We start from the raw sequence: 24,750 nt of genomic DNA on the forward strand, positions 1-24,750 counted from the left end.
ATTTTAGGATGACGAAGGCATCAGTGCCTCGTACCTGCCAGGAGCAACTGGACTATCTTGCACGCTTGTATCTCACACCTGGTGGTCCACAGGATTCTCTGGAAAGTCCACTGCTTGGAGTTGTCCTGTGTAATGTTTCAGGTGCTGGGTTGGATCCGCAACGGAGAGTCCATGTTAAATGCCGGACTTATCACAGCCAGCTCATTACAAGAGGCAGAGCAGCTCCAGCGAGAGCACGAGCAGTTCCAGCATGCCATTGAGGTAAGGGCGCTGGGCCTGTCTGTGTGTTGGCTCTTTCATTCCTCAGGACAAACATCCTGAATCCCCCAACATGGCACTGACCATGGGAACCACATGGGGCTGGCTTGGTAAAGACGACTCAGAGGACCCAAATTGGCAACGCTTCTAAGTCTGCAGCTGATTGCAGGAAAGGGAAACAGTGTGGTGCCACGGTGAGGTGAGGATCTGCATCCCAGCCAGGCAGCCTCGCTGCAAGGATCCCAAAGGTCTCGGAGGCCAGGGGGTTCCTGTTGTTCTCCTGTTGTAGGAGCCCTGGCAAGATGCACTTTCTCTGATCTGGAATGGCTCAGAACCAAAGAGCCCACGTTGCAGTCTCAGCTGAGGTTTTCTAATCTTGCTGGTCTCTTAAGCACATTTCTGCTATGTTACCAACCTCAACCAAGCAGAGAGCTCAGCAAGACCAGGTGTATATCATGAATTCACTATCAGTCAGTAAACGATGCCGACAGCAGAACTCCTCAGATTCCTGCTTAAAAGCAGCCTTGTTCACCTTGACAAGGGTCACTGCCATGCCAGAACTGTCGCAAAATGACTCAGGCCAATTCCAGGCCTGATCCAATTCACTGTCAGCATGTGGACTAATTATTTTTATTTTTTGGTATGGGTAGGGCACATGGGTCATGGTTCTGATTGGTAGTGGTGAGGTAATGTCAAAGGAAAAAGAACATTTGATTACAGCAATGTTATCTCCTGTTCTGCTCACATACATGTTGTCAGCCAGAGAAGAAAGCTATAGAAGTTGCCACTAATTTATTCCCTGGATTAATTTATTGTCAACTGTTTGGTGCCATTGGACACGCATTAACACCTCTTCCTGAGGTGCGAACTCTGGGCATCTGTATACTGTGCCAAGGGATTTCTAGTAATTAAATTGCAGGTAATAAATCACTGTGTCTGGGTAAAGGATTAGAATATATTGTATATAGTGTTTTATGGGATCATTTGTACTTTTTCAGGTGAAATGAGAGGTTTTGCTATTGTTTAAAAAAAATCTGTGTCCTTAGAGACCTGTGCTCTCCCTGACCACACCCTCCCTTGGCTCTACGGCCTCATTGGAGAGAAGCTTACCTCTCAGCCCATCCTGGCTCTTCTAGTGAAGACAGCTGAGCAAAATCCTGCTGCATTTGCCATGCCATTTGCATAGACTTATCAGATGGCATGGACCTCCAGAGAACACAGTTGTTTCATTCTTAGCTTTTTGATTTTTCTTTCCTTTTTAAAATCAATAGTTCTTGAAAACTTTTCACTGGAGTCCAGAGTTTAAGTTGCAAGTGAAAATAAAAAGCATTCACTGTGGCCACCTTTTCTCTGCTTGTTCGTTTGCTTCCAGCAGCTATTATGAGAAGGATCAACAGGAATAATAAACTTGGAACATTTCAACCACTTCTTTGGCTGTTAAGGGTCTTTCCTGCTATTTCTCAGACTAAGAACCCTACAACCGAGACCCATTCTGGGAGGTCCTGATGAATTTCATCCTTCATTAGCTAATGTAAACATAGATCTAGTTGTTTCTCGGCATAAAACCTTTTTTGCTAAACTGTCTGCTGTGCTTTTAGAAGCATCCTAGTGAGTATTAACTGAAGGTATTTCCACAAAATCATGAAGAACAGAGTAACTGTAGCCATCCTGGTTCCTTTCTAGTCAGTGGGGACACTGACAAATAAGCCTTCCCTTTTGTTCTCTGTCTCTAGAAAACACATCAGAGCGCGCTGCAGGTGCAGCAGAAGGCAGAAGCCATGCTACAGGCCAACCACTACGACATGGACATGATCCGGGACTGTGCCGAGAAGGTGGCGTCTCACTGGCAGCAGCTCATGCTCAAGATGGAAGATCGCCTCAAGCTCGTCAACGCCTCTGTCGCTTTCTACAAAACCTCAGAGCAGGTCAGGGGAGAGGTTCCCTTCCTTGAACTCACCACTGATACTTTATTTTGAGCTTAATTTATTGGACAACTCAATCATTGTTAACATGTTCATCGTTATTGAAACAATCAGTTGCCAGTCAAGCAGGGAAAAGGCATTCTGGAGTTAAAATTATTCCTGTGTACCTTAGATGTCAAAGGTAATAAGCTAGAAAGTAGCTGAGAAGACACCTCTCTTGTCATTTAAACATAGGACCGGAAGCACATTAGAGAGAGACAGGATATTTGCTTTGGTTTTGTTCTCGCTCTGAAAAGTCTGCCTGCTTTTGACCCTGTAGTTGTTCTCCAGCCAGGTAGAGCCCATGGCTCCTTCTTATGGTCTTGATCCTCCTGACAGCATCTTCATCCCCAGAGCCCGACTGAAAGGGCTTTCCAGGGATACCAGTCGGCAGCGGCAGATGCCAAGTCTGAGCCTCAAACTTTTCCTGCTCACAGGTCTGCAGCGTCCTCGAGAGCCTGGAACAGGAGTACAAGAGAGAAGAAGACTGGTGTGGCGGGGCAGATAAGCTGGGCCCAAACTCTGAGACGGACCACGTGACGCCCATGATCAGCAAGCACCTGGAGCAGAAGGAGGCATTCCTGAAGGTAGGGGCAGCACTGCGGGACAGTGCACCCATCAGAGGCTTCCTGCCTGCCAGCCGCGCGTGGCACAGTCATCACTTCCCAAGGGAGCCTGCCCCACACCTCTTGCCTGCTGTGGAATGTAACGGGCAGTGTCGCATCAGTGAGAAGTCAGCTGAAGAAAGAAAACCTTAAAATCCTTTTCATGTGCGATTGCCTTGTCTTTCTAGTTTTCACAGGGAAATAGCTAAAAATCTGTATGAATAAGGATTGGTTGGAAGTCACAATACCAGGTGATGCTGGAGACAGAGTGATTGATTGATTGATTGATTGATTTGATGAAAAACAATACCTAGAGCTTAAAATAATCTTCCTTTGGAGACTCAGCCTCCTCATTCCCTTCATAGGGAATGAAGATTGCATCTCAGAAGAGGTGTAAGCACGGCATGGAGTAGACACAGTGCGAGCACCACACGGCTTGTGGTGGCAGTCGCTGATACCTACTCAGGAAACGCTTCCGACAAGAGAAATGTGTCACATGCAGACCAGGCTGGGAGTTTTCTCTCTGAGAAGCTTTAATGAGGAATTTTTCAAGACTACTTTTTCTTTTCTTTTTTTTTTTTAATTCAGAGAAAGGATCTCACTCTGTCACCCAGGCTGGAGTGCAGTAGTGCAATCACAACTCTCTGAAGACTTGAACTTCCTGGGCTTAAGCGGTCCTCCCACTTTAGCCTCTCTAGTAGCTGGGACTATAGTGCTCTGTCATATTTTTATAAATGTCACATTTAGTCATACATAGTCACAGATGTGCTTTGGAACAGTTAAATTTTTCAAAGTAGTTGAAACATTTTGCAACATTTGGTGCTGAATGTTCTGTGTTGCATTCTTGGGCCCTTACAGAATTTCTGAGGCTCTGCTTGTTATCACCACACAGACCCATTAAAAGTAGGGGTGGTGGTCACTTTTCCTCCTTACCTTCTCATTGCTTCAGCGTTCTCACCTCTCTGACCACTTTCCTGTTACACTTAACACTTTCTGTGTTTTTTTCTGAAGTCCGTCATCTGACAGAGTTATTGTTTAGTCTGGGAGGATAAATTGTAACTCTTTGGAAATTATATCTGGTAACTTACTTTGTGCTCCCACCACAGTGATTTTCTTTTTAAGCAAGCTCCCGGGGTGAAAAAACCATCACAGTTTCCACGGTCATTCGTTATAACTACGTCAACACCTTTTTAAAGCCCCTGCCCCCAACATGTCCCTACTGCTTAAGTTTACCAAATGCTGACCGCTGTTAGGATTTCGAGGTGGAATCATTAGAATTTTCCCCTCTTTGTCCAGGATCTGTTTAGTATGAAAGAAAAATGAATGCCACTTAGTTCATATAATTAAGATAGCTATTTAGGTAAAATTACAAAACAAAAATACAGGCGGTCCTCAAGTTACGATGGTTTGACTTGTGATTTTTGAACTTGTTGGTGTCAGTACGCTGTGCATTCAGTAGAACCTGTACGTCAAATGCTATACAACCATTGATTTTCACTTTCAGTGCAGCATTCAATAAATTACATGGGATAGTCAACATGGGATTATAAAATAGGTTTTGTTCTAGATGATTTTGCCCAACTGCAGGCCAGGGTAACTGTAGGCTTAAACCAAGCACTTTTAAGGTAACTAGGCTAAGTTAAACTGTGATGTTGAGTAGATTAGGTGCAATAAACTCATTTTTGACTTATGATTTTTTTGACTTACAATGGGTTTATCAGGATAAGTCAAGGAGCATCTGTTATCACAAGCCTTTTTGGATCCCTTTGTTCAACTAGAATTTTGTGGTGTTTGTGTATAGGATATTTAAGTACCTTTTTATTATGGGAATTTGAAGATATGTACAAAAGGAGAGAGAATGGATTCTCCTCCTATTTTACTCCTCACCCAGCTTTTCTGATTATCAATATATGGGCATATATCTACCTTCAGTGGATTATTTAAAATTCTAGATATATCATTTTATTTGTGAATTTAAACATTAAATTCTCCCTTTCAGAAATACAAATAAAATACCATTATCATATCTTTAAAATTATAGTAATTCTTTAATATTATCTGAAATCCAGCATTGTTAAAATTTTTTTGATTGTTCTGTAAATGTCTTTTTTTTTTTTGAGACAGGGTCTTGCCTTGTCAACCAAGCTGGAGTGCACTGGTGTGATCATAGTTCACTGCAGCTTTAGACTCCTGGGCTTAAGTGATCGTCCCACCTCCGCCCCCCTAGGAGCTAGGACTACAGGCACTTGCCACCACACCTGGCTAATTTTTGTATTTTTTTGTAGTAATGGAGTCTCCTTATGTTGCCCAGCCTGGTCTCAAACTCCTGGGCTCAAGTGATCCTCCCACCTTGGCCTCCCAAAATATTGGGATTACAGGTGTGAACCTCCACACCTGGCCTTTATAGGCTTTTTATACATGGTTTTAATTAAAATTCAAACAGGGTCCACATATTGATTTGGTTGGGTATGTCTTTTGAATCACTTTTAATCTAAACAATATTCCCTCCTTTCATTACTATTTATTAATTGAAGAAATACATTCCTCAGATTGAGGCATTTCCCCCATTCCAGATTGGTAATTACATCCTGTGGGGTCATTTAGCACCATCCACAATTTGTAGATTTTTGTTAGGTTGTGAGCCTTGATCAGAGCTGGTTTGAAAGGCGGGGTGGGGGGGGCGATGGTGGGGGAAGAAAGAGAGGTGGGGGTGTGAGAGAGAGAGAGAGAGTGCAGGCGAGCTTGGAAAACCTTGCCAGTGGTGCTTGTACTTCTTATGGAGTTACTCAGGAGACACATAATGTCTGGTTCTCTCTTTTGTCTCTGTGATTGGTAAGAAGATTGATCAGTGGTTCAAGTATGGTGAGTGCAGTTCATCCCTCTGTACTTCCCATCAGCCTTTCAGCTAATGGTGTTAGTACCCAGTGGTAATAACTGTTTTTTAGGAATTGCAAAATGGTAATACTCTAATTCTATCATTTCCTTTGGCCTCGATTAGCTAGAATTATTCCCTCTCAGCTATTTGGTTATTCTAAAATAGAGTTTGTCCAGAAAAGGCAGAGTAAATGCTTGCTTGATCCTTTTTATTTGCCATTTTCAGGATAATGAATTGTTGCTATAGCAACTTCTACATATGACTTTTTTTTAGTATCATCATGGATTTAAATATATTTGGTGTGTTTCAAAGCAGTCACTGTCATTTATCTTTTAACACGCAGCTCATCGTATCCATAGGAGCCCTTTCAAGGCAGGTTGCTTAGCTGTCCTTAGCCATCACCCTCGTAGTCTTCAGCGTCTTCCTTGTTGTTTGGTTTGACAGCGTATTAGTCCATTCTCATGCGCTATGAAGAAATACCTGAGAATGGGTAATTTATAAAAGAAAGAGGTTTAGTTGACTCACAGTTCCATAGGACAGGGGAGGCCTCAGAAAACTTACAGTCACTGCAGAAGGGGAAGCAAACACGTCCTTCTTCACATGGCGCAGGAAGTAGAAGAATGAGAGAAGTACAGGGTGAGGCAGGGAAAAGCCCCTCACAAAACCATCACATCTTGTGAGAGCTCACTTGCTGCACGAGAACAGCATGGGGGACCACCCCCATGATTCAGTCACCTCCCACGAGGTTTCTCCCCCTGACATGTGGAGATTACAATTCGGATTACAATTCAAGATGACATTTGGGTGGGAACACAGAGCCAGGCCATATCAGACAACTTGAAATTTCACACGAATCATTAGAGACTCATGATGTGTTTTTCTCTTAATTGAAAAAAAGGTAGCCTCGCTCCATCTACTGAAAAAGTCTGGAAACAGTGACCAACCCCAAAGCCCTGATCATCCCGAATGACTAGACTGTGGGCTCTAAATACCATTTAACACTAGAAGGAGATAGAGCTCCTTGAAGAAAAGATTAATTCCAGACCCAAGACAGGAAATGCACAAGATGTTTCCAATTCACATATAATTAAAGGGTTTTTCCTTACCTTCTTTGATTTTATATTTGTATTCTTTTATCTAAAACCCTTATTTTAAAATATGTGAATGAAACTGCTTTGGTTTATCCTGCTGCATAAACATAAACACATATTGTCAGTTACCACAATAACATCACATAACAAAGTTTCAACCAGGGTTGGCAAATTCTGAACTGAGGGCTAAGTTGGGCCACATTGATACAGTTTACCTGTCACCTGTGGCTGCTTTCATCTGTTGTTTGTTTGAGTAGTTGTGACGGAGAAACAGACTGTATGACCCCCGCCAAAACTGAAAGTGTTTACTGTCTACCCTATGTAGAAATCCAGGCACAGCCCAGCTGAGTTCTGCAGCTCAAGGTCGCTCCTTAGGCTGTGATCCAGGGTCAGGTCAGGTGTGCAAACCTCTCTAGACTGGACGGAGACAGGGCTTCCCTTCCTCCGTGACCATAAGCCAGGGGCTGCCCTCTGTTTCCTGCCCCATGGGCCTCTCTATAGGGCAGAATGTAGCAGCAGGTGTCATCAGAGCGAGGGCTTCAGGAGAGAGAGATTTTTTTTTTAATTGAATTAGGTTTTATCCTATGCATTTTCTAAACCAGAAGGTGGCCAGATAAATATTTTAGGTAAAGACATATGTTAGAGTCCAGTGATGTGTGCTCCAAATACACGTTTGTAGAAGTCAAATTAGCAACACATTGCTCTCCATTGTTTTTTAGGCTTGCACCCTTGCTCGGAGGAATGCAGACGTCTTCCTGAAATACCTGCACAGGAACAGCGTGAACATGCCAGGAATGGTGACGCACATCAAAGCTCCCGAACAGCAAGTGAAAAGTGAGTAGAGCTGGGAGTCTCCAGGGGTGGCCCAGTGCATGCCTGGCAAGAGACAAAAGGAGCCTGCACGTTGTGTTCTGAACTCTCAACTTCAGTTTCATTTTAAATGTCCGTTTCATGTTAATGAAGTCCTTACTAATGATCTTAGTTTAATAATAAAAAGATTAAACAAATTTATAGGCTGATATTATATTGAATAGGTTGATAATTTATTGAATAAGTTGAAGAATATAAACAGGGAGAAAATGCAAATTCAGGATGATATTTACTGACATTGGCTATTTTGTTAAAGTAAAAAATAGAGGGAAAGGGAAAACCAGAGTTATCTATAGGCAAAGTATTTTTAAAAGCTCAAATAGAGAAAATACATCCCAATTTTATCACTGTAAAGTATTATTAATTTTGTATACCTAAGGCATAGTTAATAAAAACAAATTGAAAAATAATAATATATAGGTTATATCATTTGAGTGTAAAAACCTGTAAAACCATGTTGTGTGTGTGTGTGTGTGTAAGTGTTTAGAAAAAGGTCTGGGAAAATGTATACTAAATTGTAATAGGATTGATGTGGAAGGAAAGTGGATAAAGAAACTAAGGCACAAAGCAAGTAATTTTGACCAGGGCTACACAGCCTAAGTTTAGTTTTATAGGAAAAAAAATTGTGATAATCAGTTAGCAAATGATTCATCTCACACTTTTCAAAACAATATGATTGGCAAAAACTTTCTACATTACATTCTACTGTCTGCTCATCTGATTCATCTATTAGTTGTCACAAAATAATTTTGTTACACCACTATAATTCTCTAAGTTCTATCAGTAAAACATATTTATTGATGGGCTTTTTCTTCTGGAAAAGTGTGCAACTCACAAAAGCAACCATTTTTCTATATGAATAAGTCTTCTGGGCCAGCAAGTTATTTGCATTGATAATTGGTTTACTTGGCTCATTTCCTGTAGAAATAAGTTCACCCATATCTCAATATTGCTTTTATTTGTTGGTTGTGTCCTATCTTTTCTGATTGAAGATACTGTGGTCCTTTTTAGGTTGCACTAGTTTGACACACGTTTTTGTGTGAGAGGGAGACTGTGTTTCGTTTATTCCCTCGTTAGATCTTCATTATGCCTTTGCTGTTGTATATCCTAATTTTGGATGCTGTGAAGAATTAAAATAGAAGTGTTCTGTTTCCCTCAGAGCCTACTTGGGGGTGAAAGGTTTATTTATGCTCGAGTCAGTGCTCTAAGTTCCTGTAAGAGTAATGGTGGCAGAAAAGACAGTCTAACCCCAAGGCACAGGCAAGGAGGAGTCTCAGACCACGTGGTCAGAGGACCCCCAGGAGCTTGAGGAAGCCCCATATCCAAGAGGGCGCTTAGCACTGTTTGCTGCTCACTTGCCCAAAATTAATACTGGCTCAGGCAGAGACTGTGGATATGAGAGACTAGAAAAAATGCGTTATCTCATATTCATTTTCATGTGCAATATTTTCATGTAAGTGATAGCTTAATTTTTTAGCAGACTTCAGATTTCAAAGTTTTAATTTATCTCACTATACTAGTTTACCTCTTCAGTGGAGTAAAAATAACAGCATGACCACTGGTCCCTGGGGGATAGTTGGCAGTGTCTAAAGGCACTTTTTATTGTCATCAAAAATGATGACATCATATTGTCACCATAAGAATATGGTGGTATTTAGGGTGATAATGGTAGAGGTGGAGAAAAGTCAATAAATTTGGGGTTCATTTTGGAGGTAGTATTGAGAGAGTCTGTTGTTAGGCTGGATGTAAATGCTGCTCTTCTGTTCTTACTTATCACAAAGTACAGCCTGCTAGGAACTCAGTAAGTATTTGTGGAAAACTTACTATATTAATGGTTTTCCAGTGTAGTAAAGTTACCGGGAACCCTTTATTTGATTTGCAGTTTCAGTCTTGGGAATTTTTTTCTTAAGTTTTTTGTTTGTTTCATAAACTTCTAGAGCAAAACAGACTTAGTGTCAAAAACTCAAAAAGTGTACAAATACATATGTTAGCTAATTCCTTAGCTACTGGTAACCACTGTCAAGACTTTTGTGCAACCTGTCTGTGCATGTAAATGTAAATATGTAGAGAAATACAAATGTATATTTCACTCACCCATCCCACTTTTTAATTTGTTACAAAAATGGGACTATATTACCTTGCAACTTGCATCTTTCACTTAATAATATATCTTAGTCATCTTTCTGTGTCAGAATTTAAAGATCTGCTGTTCTTTTTAATACCCAGTATAGCATTTCTGAAGTTAATTTGACCTGTCCCTCAATTGATGGGTCATACATTGCTGCCTATTTTCCACTGTTCTAACCAGCGCTTCAGTGTTCCAGCATCTTTGTACAAACAGTTTTGAATAGTTATGTAAGCACTGTTCATCTGAAAGTTAAATTCCCAGTTCAAAGGAATGCGTGCACCTTTTCAGTGTCATTCCCTGGGGTCATCATACTCAGTTTTTCTCCCTCCATAATAGAGGATCATGATTACCTGTTCCCTTACTCTTTCCAACACTGGATCTTACCCGTCTACCAGGAGAGCAGTGAAAGATGGTCTCATTGTTTGAGGTTAAATGTGTTCCTGTATATTTAGTGTGACTGTATTTTTTAAATTGTGAACTTCATATTTATAGGCTTTGCTCATTCTTCTAAAGAATTGTTCATCGTTTTTCTGTTGACTATTCTATGTCATATGTTCCCAATGCTTAAAAATTTTTTGTCTGTGCACCAGTTTTTGGTGGTTCTTGTTTGGTTATGACATTTTAAATGTTTGTGTCATGAGGTTTGGTTTTTTTTTCTTGCCTTTATAGGTTCATGCTTCTCTACTTCCCCACTTCATGTCCTTTCCTCTCCTAAGGGATTATGGTTTTGTATTTTTTTTTGTTGTTTTTTTTTTTAGACGGAGTCTTGCCCTGTCGCCTAGGCTGGAGTGCAATGACGTGATCTTGGCTCACTGCAACCTCTGCCTCCCAGGTTCAAGCAAGTCTCCTGCCTCAGCCTCCCAAGTAGCTGGGACTACAGGCACCTGCCACCATGCCCTGCTAATTTTTGTATTTTTAGTAGAGACAGAGTTTCGCTATGTTGGCCAGGCTGGTCTCAGACTCCTGACCTCAGGTGATCCACCCATCCGCCTCAGCCTCCCAAAGTACTAGGATTACAGGTGTGAGCCACCGCGCCCGGCTTGGTTTTTCTTTTTTTTTTAATCCACCCTTGTTGATTATTACTCCACTGTTTTGACACAACCTTTAATCTGTATGAAACTCCATCTACACAAGGTTTTAATAGTCTTGAAAAAAATGCTGATTTTTTTTCAGCCATTGTCGAATTGCATATTATAAAATTGTGCATTATGTCGAATTCATATTACAAAATACACATATCCCACAGATCCATCCAGCCGGAGGTATTACAGACTGACCTTAAATTTCCAGTGGTCTCTTTATCGTAAGATGGTCAAATGGAGGTGAGAGTGAGAAGAGGTCTGGTCGACATGCTCACTGAGACAGGAAAGCCGTGCGATTCTTTATTTATCGTGCTGTCTTGCCATGGCGTTTGCATAAAAGTCTAAATAAAAATGAATGGAATTTCGCGGGTGTTTTAATTGATTGCAAGCACCAACCTACATCATTTTCTTTTTTCTCTCAGATATCTTGAATGAACTCTTCCAACGGGAGAACAGGGTATTGCATTACTGGACCATGAGGAAGAGACGGCTGGACCAGTGTCAGCAGTACGTGGTCTTTGAGAGGAGTGCCAAGCAGGTCAGTGCACACCTGGTGCCCAGCCTCCCCCCAAACTCCTGTGCTCACACCTGTCTCCACAGAGAGGCTGAGCTTGACATTTCCGCCATCTTGAAAACCACTTTCTAATGACAAACAGTATAGCCTTCTAGTTAAGTTTGTTATAAAAAGAAAACCCCACAGCCTGGTAAAAGCATGTCACTCAGTGATTTTGACCCTCAGCAAGTGTGCCTTCCCCTACTGTCTTTACCTCATCTCTAAGACAGCAAAGTACAAGTAATAATGACAAGGATTATTTAAAAATTATTGGGGAATCTTGGTTCTGTACTTAGGTAAATATGATGGATTTTTTTTATATTGATGTATTTATATTTTCAAGACAAAGTTTTTATTTTTCCGATTAATCAAGTTAAAATTAAGTAGGAAATGTGACAGAATATCTTTCTTTTTCTGTTTCTTTTTTTTTTTTTTTTTTTTGAGACAGAGTTTTGCTCTTGTTGTCCAGGCTGGAGTGCAATGGCACGGTCTCAGCTCACTGCAACCTCTGTCTCCCAGGTTCAAGCGATTCTCCTGCCTCAGCCTCCCAAGTAGCTGTGATTACAGGCGTCCACCACCACGCCTGGGTAATTTTTATATTTTCAGTGGAGATGAGGTTTCACCATGTTGGCCAGCCTGGTCTTGAACTCCTGACCTCAGGTGATCTGCCTACCTTGGCCTCCCAAAGTGCTGGGATTACAGGCATGAGCCACTGCACCTGGCCCAGAATTTCTAATAATTTAGTATAGTCAAAAAGTGTTGATGTATCAAGGGGGTACATTTGGAGTATCCCCTTCTTAAGTCATTTTGGGATGAAGTACTTCTGCCTGTATCATCAGTCATGGAAGAAGATCATTTTATTGTAAAATCTGACCCCGTCTTAAATATTAAGATTCTTGTCATTTCTGTTTTGCCTTAATGGTAGCTTAAGAATCCGTAAACTTTCATCCAGAATTTGGGGGGTCTGGAGGGAAGCACAGGGGAGAAGGTGATTCCCCCAGCGTCTGTGTGTGGCCTGGCCCTGGTCTGGGTGCCTTAAAGTCCCCCAGGGCAATTCTGTGATGACAGTTGGTGTTGACCCACATTCTGACCACGACACGGACCCATTTTCTGAATCCAGCTTGCAACCTCATATGCAGCTGATCCAGAGCAGGCATTGGATACATGCTTTTTAGCTGAAGAAAAATTAACTTTCTTAGCAGAGGTTTCCCACTTAAGGAACAGCTTTTGTTCCAATCTGAAAAATGTAAGTCTCGAAGGACGCAGCCCATGCTCAGAACTGCTCAGTTCCCAGAGTTAGATGAACTGGGTTCCTAGGCCTTGGTTCTGGCGCCCCACCTTGGTCCTTCTCTCCTCCTGGTGACGTTCCAGGTGTAGCCAGCATGTTCCCAACAGCCAGCTGGCATGCAGTCACGTTTAGTAAATTATACTCTCTTAACATTTTATTAGACAGTTTAACCATATTTAAGATCATCGGAGGCCTGGTTAGATTTCTAATTAGAGATGGTTTCAGGTTCTTTTCTCACATAACTTTATTATCTCTCTTGAAAGACAATCCCTCAGCTATAGAAAAGCAAAATTGTACGTAATTCTGTTGGCAGAGAAAGATAATGGAATGTATTGTTGCATTTTCCTAAAGTCCGCTTATTCACCGAAAATAAAATCCTGAAGTGCATGCTGTTGCAGGTGGTGCCCCGTCTGCCTTCCAGCCGTTCTGCTTCTGTTCACTGTCACAATATGCAGCGGATACCCAGTGCTTTCGCAGACTGGCCTCCAGGGCTCTTGCTGATCTTGCCTTGGCGCAGGCCCCTCCCGCCTGCTGGCCACCCACCCCAGGCCTCGCTGCTCTCCTTCCTATCTCCCACTCTAGTCATTACCTTTCTTGGTGCTCATTTTTGGCTTGTTCTTATCTCTCTTTCCTCTTCTGTCTTTTCTGTGTGCTGTCTCCCAGCCCGGGCCTCCATTTCTGGTCTCCGGATTCACAAATCCAAGTTACATCCTTGACATCACTCCACAGTGACTTTATGAGAAGCAGAACTGCACTCTCGGTTCCCTGTCTCCGTGTCCCTCTTGTCTTACTTGTTGTTAGAAACAACTAGGTGTGGTGTTCTCAGTTCCCTCTTCCCCACACCCCGCCTCCTCCTTCGCTCCTCGCTCCTGGCTGCTCGCTCCTGCACCAGGTCCAGGAGGCGCAGACCTCTGGGTTTCTCAGCCCCATCCTGTCGTATCCCATCCCGCTTCCCACTGCTGCCCTGGCCATGTCCCCTTGCCCCTCTGCTCCAGGGTGCTCCCCAGGGCGGCTGCCTCCCCTCTCTCTCCACTCTAGTCCCTTCCTGAAAAAGGCTCATAGTAGTGGTTTCTTTCATTGTACTTTCATTATGCCTTTAGGTTCATGGTTACAAGAAACTCAAACTAATTTTTTTTGTGTGTGTGGGAGTGTAAATTAGTTCATTACGACAGTATGGCAGTTCCTCAAGGATCTAGAACCAGAAATACCATTTGACCTAGCAATCCCATTATTGGGTATATACCCAAAGAATTATAAATCATTCTACTATAAACCCATGCACACGTATGTTTATTGAAACACTATTCACAATAGCAAAGACTTGGAACCAACCCAAATGCCCATCAACAATAGACTGGATAAAGAAAATGTGGCACATATACACCATGGAATACTAAGAAACTCAAATTTTTATTGTTGCGACATAAGTGATACCGTTATAACCATCTAGAATGTCCTTCTTAAAAATTTTGTAATTGTGGTCAGACTTCAGTTTTATTTAAGAAACTTGCCTCTCTGGGAGGGAATGCTTCTCGATGCTGCCAGCTTTGGTTTGTGATTTGACCTTTAAATGCGGTGCTCGGGGCTTTGGGCTCCTCTCAGGAACGTGTAGCCCTCTGACTCCATTCATTCCTTCCCCTTCCAGGCTTTGGAATGGATCCATGACAACGGCGAGTTCTACCTTTCCACACACACCTCCACGGGCTCCAGTATACAGCACACCCAGGAGCTCCTGAAAGAGCACGAGGAGTTCCAGATAACTGCAAAGGTGGGTTCAGAGTGTACTTTGTATAGTGGCCTCTGAGTCGAAAGCGAGTCTTCAAAAATATCGTAAAGAAATACCTCATGAGACTGGAGAAAAGGATGACCCAGTGGGCTGTTCCACATTAACTGGAGGATGCTTCCTCCTTCCGTTCACGTGTGTCCCTCCGTGTCCTCCACCTCCTCCCTTCATCTGTGTCCTTTGTCCCTCTGATGTCTGTGAATACGGCCATCTCTCTCCTTTTCTTCCTTGTCCTTCCCATTATTCCCTTCTACACTTTCCCCTTCCTGTTTACTTCTCTAAGATGTTTTCTGAGGACTTGCTATTTTTATGAAACACTATTTGGTGTCCCCAAGTTGACCTTTATGTATTCTTGGGGTGTTTTCTTTCCTACACCTGGGGGTGTTTCACCGCCTTTAGATGGTGAAAACTGTTACAGTCGTGTTGCTCACGCTCAGTTCAGCCTGCAGTTGTCTGTGTTTTATGGTTGGCAGAGTCTGTGTCATCGCCTCTGTTAGTGCTTGTTCAGAGGTGTCTAAAACTTGAGACATTTTCATTTTTCTCCTGAAAATAAAAATAAAATTATGAAATTGAATTATCTTTATGGCATATGCCATATGTGTGAGTAAATATGGCTTTTTGAGGAAAAATATAAGAATCTGCATATTGACCTGAATGTTGTCCCAATTAAGGCTTATACCTGCAGAGGCTGAGTCCTTCCAAGAACTCACAACAGTTTTGAGGCTCTTTTCAAGTCACCATTACAACCTGTGGGGTTGTTGTTTTTCAAAGTCTGAGTATACGTCCTTTGTAGTATTTTCTGAAGTGCCTCTATTGTTGATGACAGATTTCGAGTTTTTGGAAAAATCTGACAATTATTTCAAATGTATAAGAGTGGGAAATAAATGATAAGTGGGATAATATTTTTGGTTAAAAAGAAGTGTTTCTATAAAGTAGCAAGATTGGTTATCTCCTGTGGCCCCTACCCTGGCTTTGAAAACATAACAGGAATTTTTCAATCATGTAGAGACAGGACAGCTACTTTGTATTATATTTATTTGTCCATGTTTATGTTTTCTGTTACTGTTACTGACTCCTCCTGCTCTTCTTTGCCACCCTCTGCTCCTGGTCCCCAAAGCTCTCCTTTCCCTCGGCCCTGAGGTGCTGGGCTCTCTCCTTTTCCATGGCTCCTATCCTGGAGGCTCACACAGGCAAGCAGGGCTGCAGAGACACCAGGCATGGGGGGCGCAGCAAGAAGACCCGGTCCAGGGTGGGGGTGTGGTGAGCACTGGGGGAGGGCAGGGCGCAGGACCACGGGACAGTAGCTGCCCCCAGAGGCACAATGAGCTCTAAGGAGGGCCGCCCCACCCTCCCCTGCAGGGAGGGATCATGGCTTTTCCTCCTCCACATACACACCTGGCTGGACAGTTTTCACTTTTTGTTAACATTTAGATATTACATAATAGTTATGCACATTATATGATCCGTATTTAGGGGCGTGTGTGTGTCTGTGTGTGTGTTAGACATGGGATCTTGCTCTGTTAGCCAGGCTGGAATGCAGTGGCACCATAATGGCTCAGTGCATCCTCAAACTTCTGAGCTCAAGGGATCCTCTTCAAACTCCTGAGCTCAAGGGAGGCTGAGGTGGGAGGATCGCTTGAGGCCAGGAGTTTGAGACCAGCTTGGGCAAGATGACAAGATCCTGTCTCTACAAAAAGAATTTTTTTAAATTAGTTGGGCATGGTGGTGTGTGCGCCTAAAGTCCCAAGCTATGTTTGCTTATTTGAATATTGTTTGATTATAAAGGTATTAAGAAAATGCCTAACATCACATACCACACTCAAAGCTAGATTTAAGATTTGCCATCTTTCACCTCTGCTCCACTCTGCAGGCCATTGTGTATGGCCAGACAGCCTGCTCACTGCCCAGCTCCAGGGGCCATGCATGGGGGATGTGATGTGCACATGACTATTTGGAATTGAGTAACATGGTGGCCTGCTCCACTAATAAAGTGTATATGAAAAAATTTTTCCATTCCTGAATACTCCTTTTCCTCAAGTTTGATGTGTGGTTATTGAAAGATTGGGCAATGACAGGCTTATTTTTATTCTTGTATTTTATAAGAAATGTCTAAAATTGTGAGTGATATATGACCTTTCTGATCCTCAGATATGTAGAACTGTTTCTTTTGTTGGGTTTATTGAATTGGTTATACCAGGAGGAACTGGTAGATTTTGAAAAGAACACCCCTCACCTTTCCTTTTCTTAGCCATCTTTTTCTTTGGTTTCTGACTGCCTTTCCCTTAATCAGAAAACACCTGCTTTGGTGTTTGGAGATGTCCTTTGATTTTTCATCATGAGCTGAGGCTCCCTCACTTGCCTTCTGTCACCCGATCTTAGAATCTTGTAAGAAACCATTTTGCTTTTACTGTATAGAGAATTCTTAGCTCTGAAAGGAAAGTCTTTCGGTGCACTTGTTACAATGTTATAACATTTTTAGTGTTGTTGGAAATGAAGCTGGAAGGCTAAACAAGAGTCTCCCATCCCCGGCTCACTGAGACTCGGCTCGGTCCCTTTGCAGCTCTCAGTGCAGTCATTTCTCCACGGGTCTTGCAGGCACCACCTGCATCCAGGTTGTGGGTGTTTATTTAAGAGAGATTTCTGTCCTCACTCCAAACCTAGTGACATAGGCTCTCTTGGAGTGAGGCCCGCGGATGAGCATTTGAACAGCTCACCACTTGATTTTTGCACACACTGAGGTCCGGAAGCCATTGCCTTACTGACGCCACAGCCTTCTTCCCATAGGGCTTCCTGTGGTCCTGATCACCAGCGTCCGCAATGCCAAATGCCTTACTTTGTTAGAAAGTGTCTAACACCATTGAATTTCTGTCTAAGAACATGATGAGCAAAGCTCTCTTGAGCTTGTGGACTTAAGACTTCAATTTGCCTTTATTTTTCTCCAGTTCCTCGATTATGCCTACAGATGAAGTTGTTCAGTTAAAATGTTTACGTGCTTTTTAAGCACTGTAACGATCTCGAGAGATAACAAATAGAATAAGAATGAAAATCCTTATAATATCTCACTTTAAAAGATGTGAGAATTTTTTTTAATGATGTTTTCCAAGGTAAATGGCTTTGGAAAAAAAATTAAGTTGGATTTATATCTCACCTTGATACCGAGATAAATACCAGAAGAAGATTTAAATATCAGCAGTGGTACCTAATAGTACCAGAAGAAATAACAGGATATTTTTTATATCCTCGTATGGAGAAATTTGTCTAAATGACACAAAATCCAAACCCATGAAAGAAAAGGTTAATAAATTCACCTACACAAAAAATGTAAAACTTTACACAAGACAGTCCACCATAAGGAACATCTAAAGTTAAAAATCAAATAGAGAAGATATATAGGCAGCTCATCCCACAAAGGACTGATTTCCCAGTAAGAAAGAACTTTTACAAATCAATAAGGAAAAAAAAGACCAAGAAAATGGACAAAAGATATTAAACATGTGTCATAGCAAGGGAATAAATGGCTTTCACCATGAGATCATCAACTTTACTTAATATAAGAAAAGCATACATCAAAACCACACTGAGTTCATTTCACCCAGTGGATTAGCCGAGATCAAAAAGGTGGACCCCATGCTGCGTGGACGAGGCTCCGTTGCTGGGGGAGTGGAGCAGGGCAGCCCCTCAGAGGCCTCTGGTGGCATCTTCCTGCCCCCTCACACTCCTGCCTGCTCACACTGCACTTCCTGTCTGCCCCAGTAGTTCCAGGTCTCACAATGTGTGTTACGGCAGCAGCACTCAGGCACGTGTCTAACCACCGGTCATGCAACTGATGGATTTCTTGCATTGTTGCCGTGGTAGACGGAATTTGGAAACAACACGGAGACCTATTGGTGGAGAGACATTAACTTATGTGCATCCACACAGTTCACATCCATATAGTGAAATATTACCCAGCTCTAACTAAACACAGGCGAGGACTTTAGTTCTGATCAGAAAAGACAACTAGGATGTGTTCAGTAGAAAATGCTAATACAGAGCAGTGTGTGTTGTATGCAAGTACATGTGTAAGAAATATGAGAGAGAAAAATACTTATGTACATTTGCGCACTTGCTTGTACATGCACATAAAATGTCTCTGAAGTGATAGCAAGAAGCTGGTAATTGGAACTGGTGACAGTGGAAGGTGGGGTGAGAAGAGTTTTTACTTTGTATCTTTTTTATCTTTGGAATTTTGAATCCTGTAAATGTATTTTAAAAATACCAATGCAAGTAAAAATATACTGAGATATTTTTAAAGTTCATAGGTTAGCAGATTTATGGTACTTAGTTTTTATCACACCATTCAGTTGCTCAATAATTCTTGTTTAATTTTGGTAAGCTGCATTATCTTTTTATCTTCACTTCTGTGTCCCCATCACTTAAAACACTCAGTAGCTTTCTTAACCCCTTAAAGATAGACATACAGGTAGTTTACAGTGCCCTCCACAGATGGCCCTTGTGGCAATGTAAGAGATGTTAGTGAAATAAGCAAAGATTTCTGGGCTGTGAAGGTGACGTACTCACAGGAGAAGGACAGACGACGATTGTAAAAAATCACTTGCACCCTCTGTCAGAAGGCCATGCATGCTATGGGAAGCAGCAGAGCAGAAGAATAGGCAGGGAGGCAAGCTGCAGTTTAAGGGGGTCCAGGCAGGGCCCGCTAAGAGAGTGGCGTTTATTTGAGTAGAGACATGAAGGAGCCATAGGGATATCTGGGGGAGTGGCTTTCCAGGCAGAAGCACCAGTGCAGAGGCCCCAAGGAGGGTGCTGGCCTGGAGGGGTGAGTTGGTGAGCCACAGCTGGGGGACGGGGGTGCTGTTGGGTGGCTAGGGGCTGGCTGGAGTGTTGGGGTTATTTGTGTAGAGTCTGGAGGATCTTGACGGCTGACTTCACAGGTTACCCAGTGAATTATGGCTGAGAACTTTGATTTTACAAGCTAAGATCATTTATCTGGGTTTTGAACTCCGACCTTCTTTCTTTTGGGGATTTTTAAAGTCAGTTTCCTGAATATGTGTTAAAAAGATTTTCTAGTTAAAGCTTAACAGAGAATAGCAGGTTCCATAGAAGAGGAGTAACTCACTTATTTGAAAACACTATAACAAAGGAAGCCTAATAGTAATAACCATCGAAATGGATGTGAAGAGAGAGAGCTGTTGAGAAGTCAGAGTTGAGTGAGGTTGCCAGATGGTATATATAACTTGTTGTATGGTTGTCCGTGTATCTCTGTGAAAAATAATAAACTATGCTTAACTTAATGAAAGATCTTTTCTGTGTACATACAAAATAGAATAACTTAGAGAGAGCTCTCAAACAGGGAAACAAAATTTACAGTACCTCTATATAGATGATTTCCTGACTAGTGAATTTTCCTTCACATTTTCTGAGAGTTAAAGCAATCAACACGACACAGAGGAGCTTCATGAGGAATTTTGTTGAGTGCCTGCTGTGGGGACAGCCGTGGCCACACATGCTTCAGGAAAACCGAAAAGTCAGATGACTGCTTGCCCCGAAAGAGCTGTGGGTCCAGTTGGGCACAAAGAGTAAACATGCATAGAGCCAGGAGCTGTCTTTGCTCAGCGGCTTTGAGGAGAGTAGCAGCATTGTGAAGACTGCGTTCTTCGCATACATTCCTTCATGCATCCATTCTACACATTTTTACTAAGCACCTCCTAGATGAAGACGTTGCTGAAAAATAGTCTAAGTTTATTCTTTGAGGTCATAAAAATGCCATTCATTGTAGAAGAGCTGAGGAGAGATAGCTGGTCAGGAATCCGGGAGATGGAGTGGGTGGACCTGGGGCTTTGGTCTCAGTTTCTACCATCAGCCGGTTTTCCTGTTCAGAGCTCAGAGTTGGAGGCAAGTCGCCACTGTGTTTCAGGTTTCTGGCAGTCGGATTCATTTGCCTCACAATACTTTCCTGTTGTTTTTTGCAGCAAACCAAAGAGAGAGTGAAGCTATTGATACAGCTGGCTGATGGCTTTTGTGAAAAAGGGCATGCCCATGCGGCAGAGATAAAAAAATGTGTTACTGCTGTGGATAAGAGGTACAGAGATTTCTCTCTGCGGATGGAGAAGTACAGGACTTCTTTGGAAAAAGCCCTGGGGATTTCTTCAGATTCCAACAAATCGGTAAATGGCCTTGTGCAAACTGAATAAATTATGGTCTTCTTCATAACGCCCTCTCTGCTGATTTAATTAACTGAGTTCATTGGCTCTGTTATTCCACAGAGTAAAAGTCTCCAGCTAGATATCATTCCAGCCAGTATCCCTGGCTCAGAGGTGAAACTTCGAGATGCTGCTCATGAACTTAATGAAGAGAAGCGGAAATCTGCCCGCAGGAAAGAGTAAGCCAGTCTTTCAGAATCTACCAGGATTCACTGGAAAAGTGAAGAGAATGTCGTTTGGACAGACATGCTTCTGTGTGTGCTTTGAAGTCACATGGCACCCAGGCTTTTTGTTGCTCTGGGTGGACTTAGTTGTGTCAGCACAGACTTCGCTGGGTTCACTGTCCTCTTATCACCTGGTTCAGAAACAGCATCTAGTTTTTATCCCTGTGCCTGTGTTTCATGTGGAGTTGATGAATTGTCATTAATAGATAGTGACACTAAGGAGAGGAAATTAATAGTTTTTATCACACCTAAAACAAATTTAGTTGTGTAAAAGTTGCCAGTTAGTAAACTATATATAAATAAAAAAGAGTGCTCTAATCCAGTGGTTCTTAATTGGCAGTTTCGTCCCCAATGTGAGGGGACACTTTGGTTGTCACAGTGGGGAGGGGGAGGGAGTGCTGTTGGCCTCTAGTGGGAAGCTGCTGAGCACTCTCCAGTGCAGAGGGCAGCCCCACAGCAGAGTTACCTGGCCCCAAATGTCCACAGTGCCAGGTTGAGAAACCCTGATCTGTCGGTACCTCAATAAAGTGTGTGCAGAAATCTTTTTTTCCCCTTTGAATTAGCGGGTGGATACTGTTCTATTTGTGATTCACCTCTCCAAAATGATCAATCTAAGACTAATACTTTTATACCCACTCTGTTATTTCATAAATCCATAAAAGTAGATAGTGAAGTAAGCTGCACCTTGACTGTACTCCTCACTGTCTTCCTCTCTTTAAGGTTCATAATGGCTGAGCTCATTCAAACTGAAAAGGCTTATGTAAGAGACCTCCGGGAATGTATGGATGTAAGTAAGTTTTTTTTTTTTTTGCTTGTTTATTTAGATTGAGCATAAGCTTGCTATTTTATTCTTACCTGTTGGTAGTGCTTAGAATAATCACAATTTTTTTCTGTCATTTTTTAAAATGTAAAGTATGCTTCAACAGCCGGTTTCATGTTTCTGCACTTCTGTAGAGTTCTAGGTTTGTTTTTCACTCATTACAGAGATGATACAGCATTAATCCTCTCATTCTGTTTATCACATGATGGCCTGGCTGACACTCTCTTTGTATAGAATTGTACAGCAGCTTCAGAGAAATGTGCCTACTAATTATGACTGGCAACTAATACTCAGTGGTATCAGGAATATTGGTTGTACTTGTGGAGTAGGTTAATTCCAAAATTTGAAGCTGGGAATAATTTTAGAGTTGAAAAGTATAGGAACTCCTCTCAAGTATTAACAGCAACTGAGGGCCTTTTTTAGAAGGGTTTTTTATGTTTTGTAAAAGGGTCCAGTCCTTAGTTATACTTTCACTTATACATTAACTCTGTGTGTTTACAGATGTCAGAAACAGCTGTTTCTTGAAAATGTGGTGATTATTTGTGTCTAATCCCTGTTTCCCTCTCGGCCAGACGTACCTGTGGGAAATGACCAGTGGCGTGGAAGAGATTCCACCTGGCATTGTAAACAAAGAGCTCATCATCTTTGGAAACATGCAAGAAATCTACGAATTTCATAATAAGTGAGTGGCTTTTTCTTTGGGAGCAGTTACGCTTGAAATCCGTGTGCTGAAGTTTCATCACAAGAAATGAACCATTCCCATTGAATTAAGCAGATTTCAGTGATTTTGTTTCCATTTGAATGAAGCCTATCAGTCTTTCTCCAAAAAGACTGACATTCTAGAAATTCTTTTAATACAGACTCAACTTTATGTTTGTACTTATCTTCTACAGAAATAAGATCAGGAAAACTATGAAAATATTTTTATAGGAAGCTTAATTTCTCTGAAGCCGAGCCGTCAGGTGCCCTGTGACTTACTTCTGAGGGTTGAGAGACAGTGGAGCCCCCTTGGGACTGCAGGCCTATGCTGTTTGCTCTCTTATAGTAAGAGATAGGAACTGAAGAAGCAACAGAAGTGTATTCTGACCAAAATAAGATGCATTTTCCATTGGCCACAGGAGGTACATGATTCTCTTTTAATATTGTTAAAGCGGCGGCAGCAGAAGCTCCTTTAGGTGGCCTGTGATGAGATGATGCTGGGGTCAGCAAGAGCGCAGTCCCCTCACCCCTCAGCAGAAGGCAGAAAAGACCAAATGGGTCTTCAGCCAAATATTTACGTCTTCGAAGTATATCCTCAGTGAACACACTAGCGCTTGCCCAGAAATAAATTTGTTAGAAAGCATTTGAAGGCGAAACTGGCTAGCTGTTTGAAAGTCACAATAACTTACCCTAGTTAAGAGCTACATGTTTTGTTCATTCTTTAGGGGGCACAGATTTCTCAGTTTCTGGCATATCTCACTAGTAAAATGTTTTAAAACACCTTCGTAATATGATACCATTTTTATTCTTTGCAGCATATTCCTAAAGGAGCTGGAAAAATATGAACAGTTGCCAGAGGATGTTGGACATTGTTTTGTTACCTGGGTAATGAAACCTCAACCATTTGTTCTCTCCCAGCTATTAGGTGACGTTGAAGGAAGTTAGGAGGGATGGTCTTCATTTCCTTTAAGTCACCATCTTCTGCTCATATCCATGCTTGCAGAGAAATAGACTTTACCTCAAAGAATTGCATACTTCAACTAATTGTTTTTGTGGAGTGAGTTTTTTTATTGGCCCTGGTGATGGTTTGAAATAGAATATTTAGTGTGCCAGGCCTCCGCTTGACCCTGGGGATTTGCTGATAGGTGAGTTCCCAGTCCTTCTGGGGGATCGTCCAGTCTAGAGGGGAGGCAGACAGGTGAACGTGCGGTCATGCTGTCCAAAGCCCACAGCCAGCTCTGCACACGTGACTGTGGAAAGAGAGGACAGGTGCTCAGCCCGACGTGCCGGGGTCGGGGAGGCTGCTGCAGCTGCATGCTGTCAGAACGATGTGTTTCTTATTTCAGTAGCTTTCTTTTTAAAATAGAGTCTCTTCAACTCGAGGCTTAAATTTCCGTTATCCATACTGCTTCTTTTCTATATGAAAGTTTATCATGCGTTGACTTGTTATGATTTAAATGAGATCTTTTTTTTTTGGCTTACAGGCAGACAAGTTTCAGATGTATGTCACATATTGCAAAAATAAGCCTGATTCTACTCAGCTGATATTGGAACATGCAGGGTCCTATTTTGACGTAAGTAATAGATTCCTAAAGAGACCATAATTTTCCAAGTTGTGTACATAAAATGCGGCATTACTCATAACTTTCACCTAATTGATAGTACAATGTTTTCATTTTTGTCTATCATTTTTGTCTATCATTTTGTCTATCATGTCTATTGGGCTATTCTTCTATTGTCTTCTGTTTTTAAAAGATCCTACACAAATACTGGAAGCCTTATATCTGTAAGGAACTCAGATTGTAATACATAGATGTATGTTTGTGTGTGTGTATATGTTATTATTTATATTCAATCATTTATAATATCATTACTATTTATATTCAATACATTTTTTCACCTGTAATACTGTATACAGAAGGCATAAACTATTAAGCTTCTTTTCCCCCTCAGTAAAACAAAAATAAATGTGAATCTTTTTATTTTTCCTATTTTAATTTCATGATGTTATGAATTTTCAAAAACAACCTACCAGTAAAGTTTTACAAATAGTGCCATAACAACTAGGATAATTAGAAGGTTAACTAAGTGTGTTCTCATTGGAGTAAACGTAGATACAGGTCATCTGTGTTTTGAAAGCTGTTGCAGCGGCTTATTCAGCACAAAAGGGATGGAGCTTTAGAACGTGATACACAGAGTGCTTTCTGGGTTTCCAAAACTTGGTCAAATATGTGCCAATACATTTTGATTGAAGGATAAGGTGCTATTGAATAGTGTGCATAGTTTGGTGCATAAGGTTGTGAGGATGTTGGA

At 41.8% G+C, this 24,750-nt stretch overlaps 1 protein-coding gene across 5 annotated transcripts in view; it reads left to right on the forward strand.

The window, feature by feature from the left end:
• The window catches only part of TRIO (trio Rho guanine nucleotide exchange factor), a 366,651-nt gene that overhangs the window by 224,290 nt on the left and 117,611 nt on the right, over positions 1-24,750 (forward strand). For all 5 annotated transcript variants that reach the window (XM_034959746.4, XM_034959748.1, XM_063604169.1 and 2 more), the window contains exons 16-27: positions 142-261; positions 1,992-2,183; positions 2,657-2,806; positions 7,510-7,624; positions 11,293-11,408; positions 14,357-14,479; positions 20,464-20,658; positions 20,758-20,873; positions 21,639-21,705; positions 22,311-22,420; positions 23,253-23,322; positions 23,922-24,011. In XM_034959746.4, coding sequence (XP_034815637.1) covers positions 142-261; positions 1,992-2,183; positions 2,657-2,806; positions 7,510-7,624; positions 11,293-11,408; positions 14,357-14,479; positions 20,464-20,658; positions 20,758-20,873; positions 21,639-21,705; positions 22,311-22,420; positions 23,253-23,322; positions 23,922-24,011 — 1,464 coding nt within the window. The remainder of the gene's footprint in view (positions 1-141; positions 262-1,991; positions 2,184-2,656; positions 2,807-7,509; positions 7,625-11,292; positions 11,409-14,356; positions 14,480-20,463; positions 20,659-20,757; positions 20,874-21,638; positions 21,706-22,310; positions 22,421-23,252; positions 23,323-23,921; positions 24,012-24,750) is intronic.

The sequence above is a fragment of the Pan paniscus genome, chromosome 4 (genome assembly GCF_029289425.2).
Source record: "Pan paniscus chromosome 4, NHGRI_mPanPan1-v2.0_pri, whole genome shotgun sequence".
Classification (NCBI taxonomy): domain Eukaryota; kingdom Metazoa; phylum Chordata; class Mammalia; order Primates; family Hominidae; genus Pan; species Pan paniscus.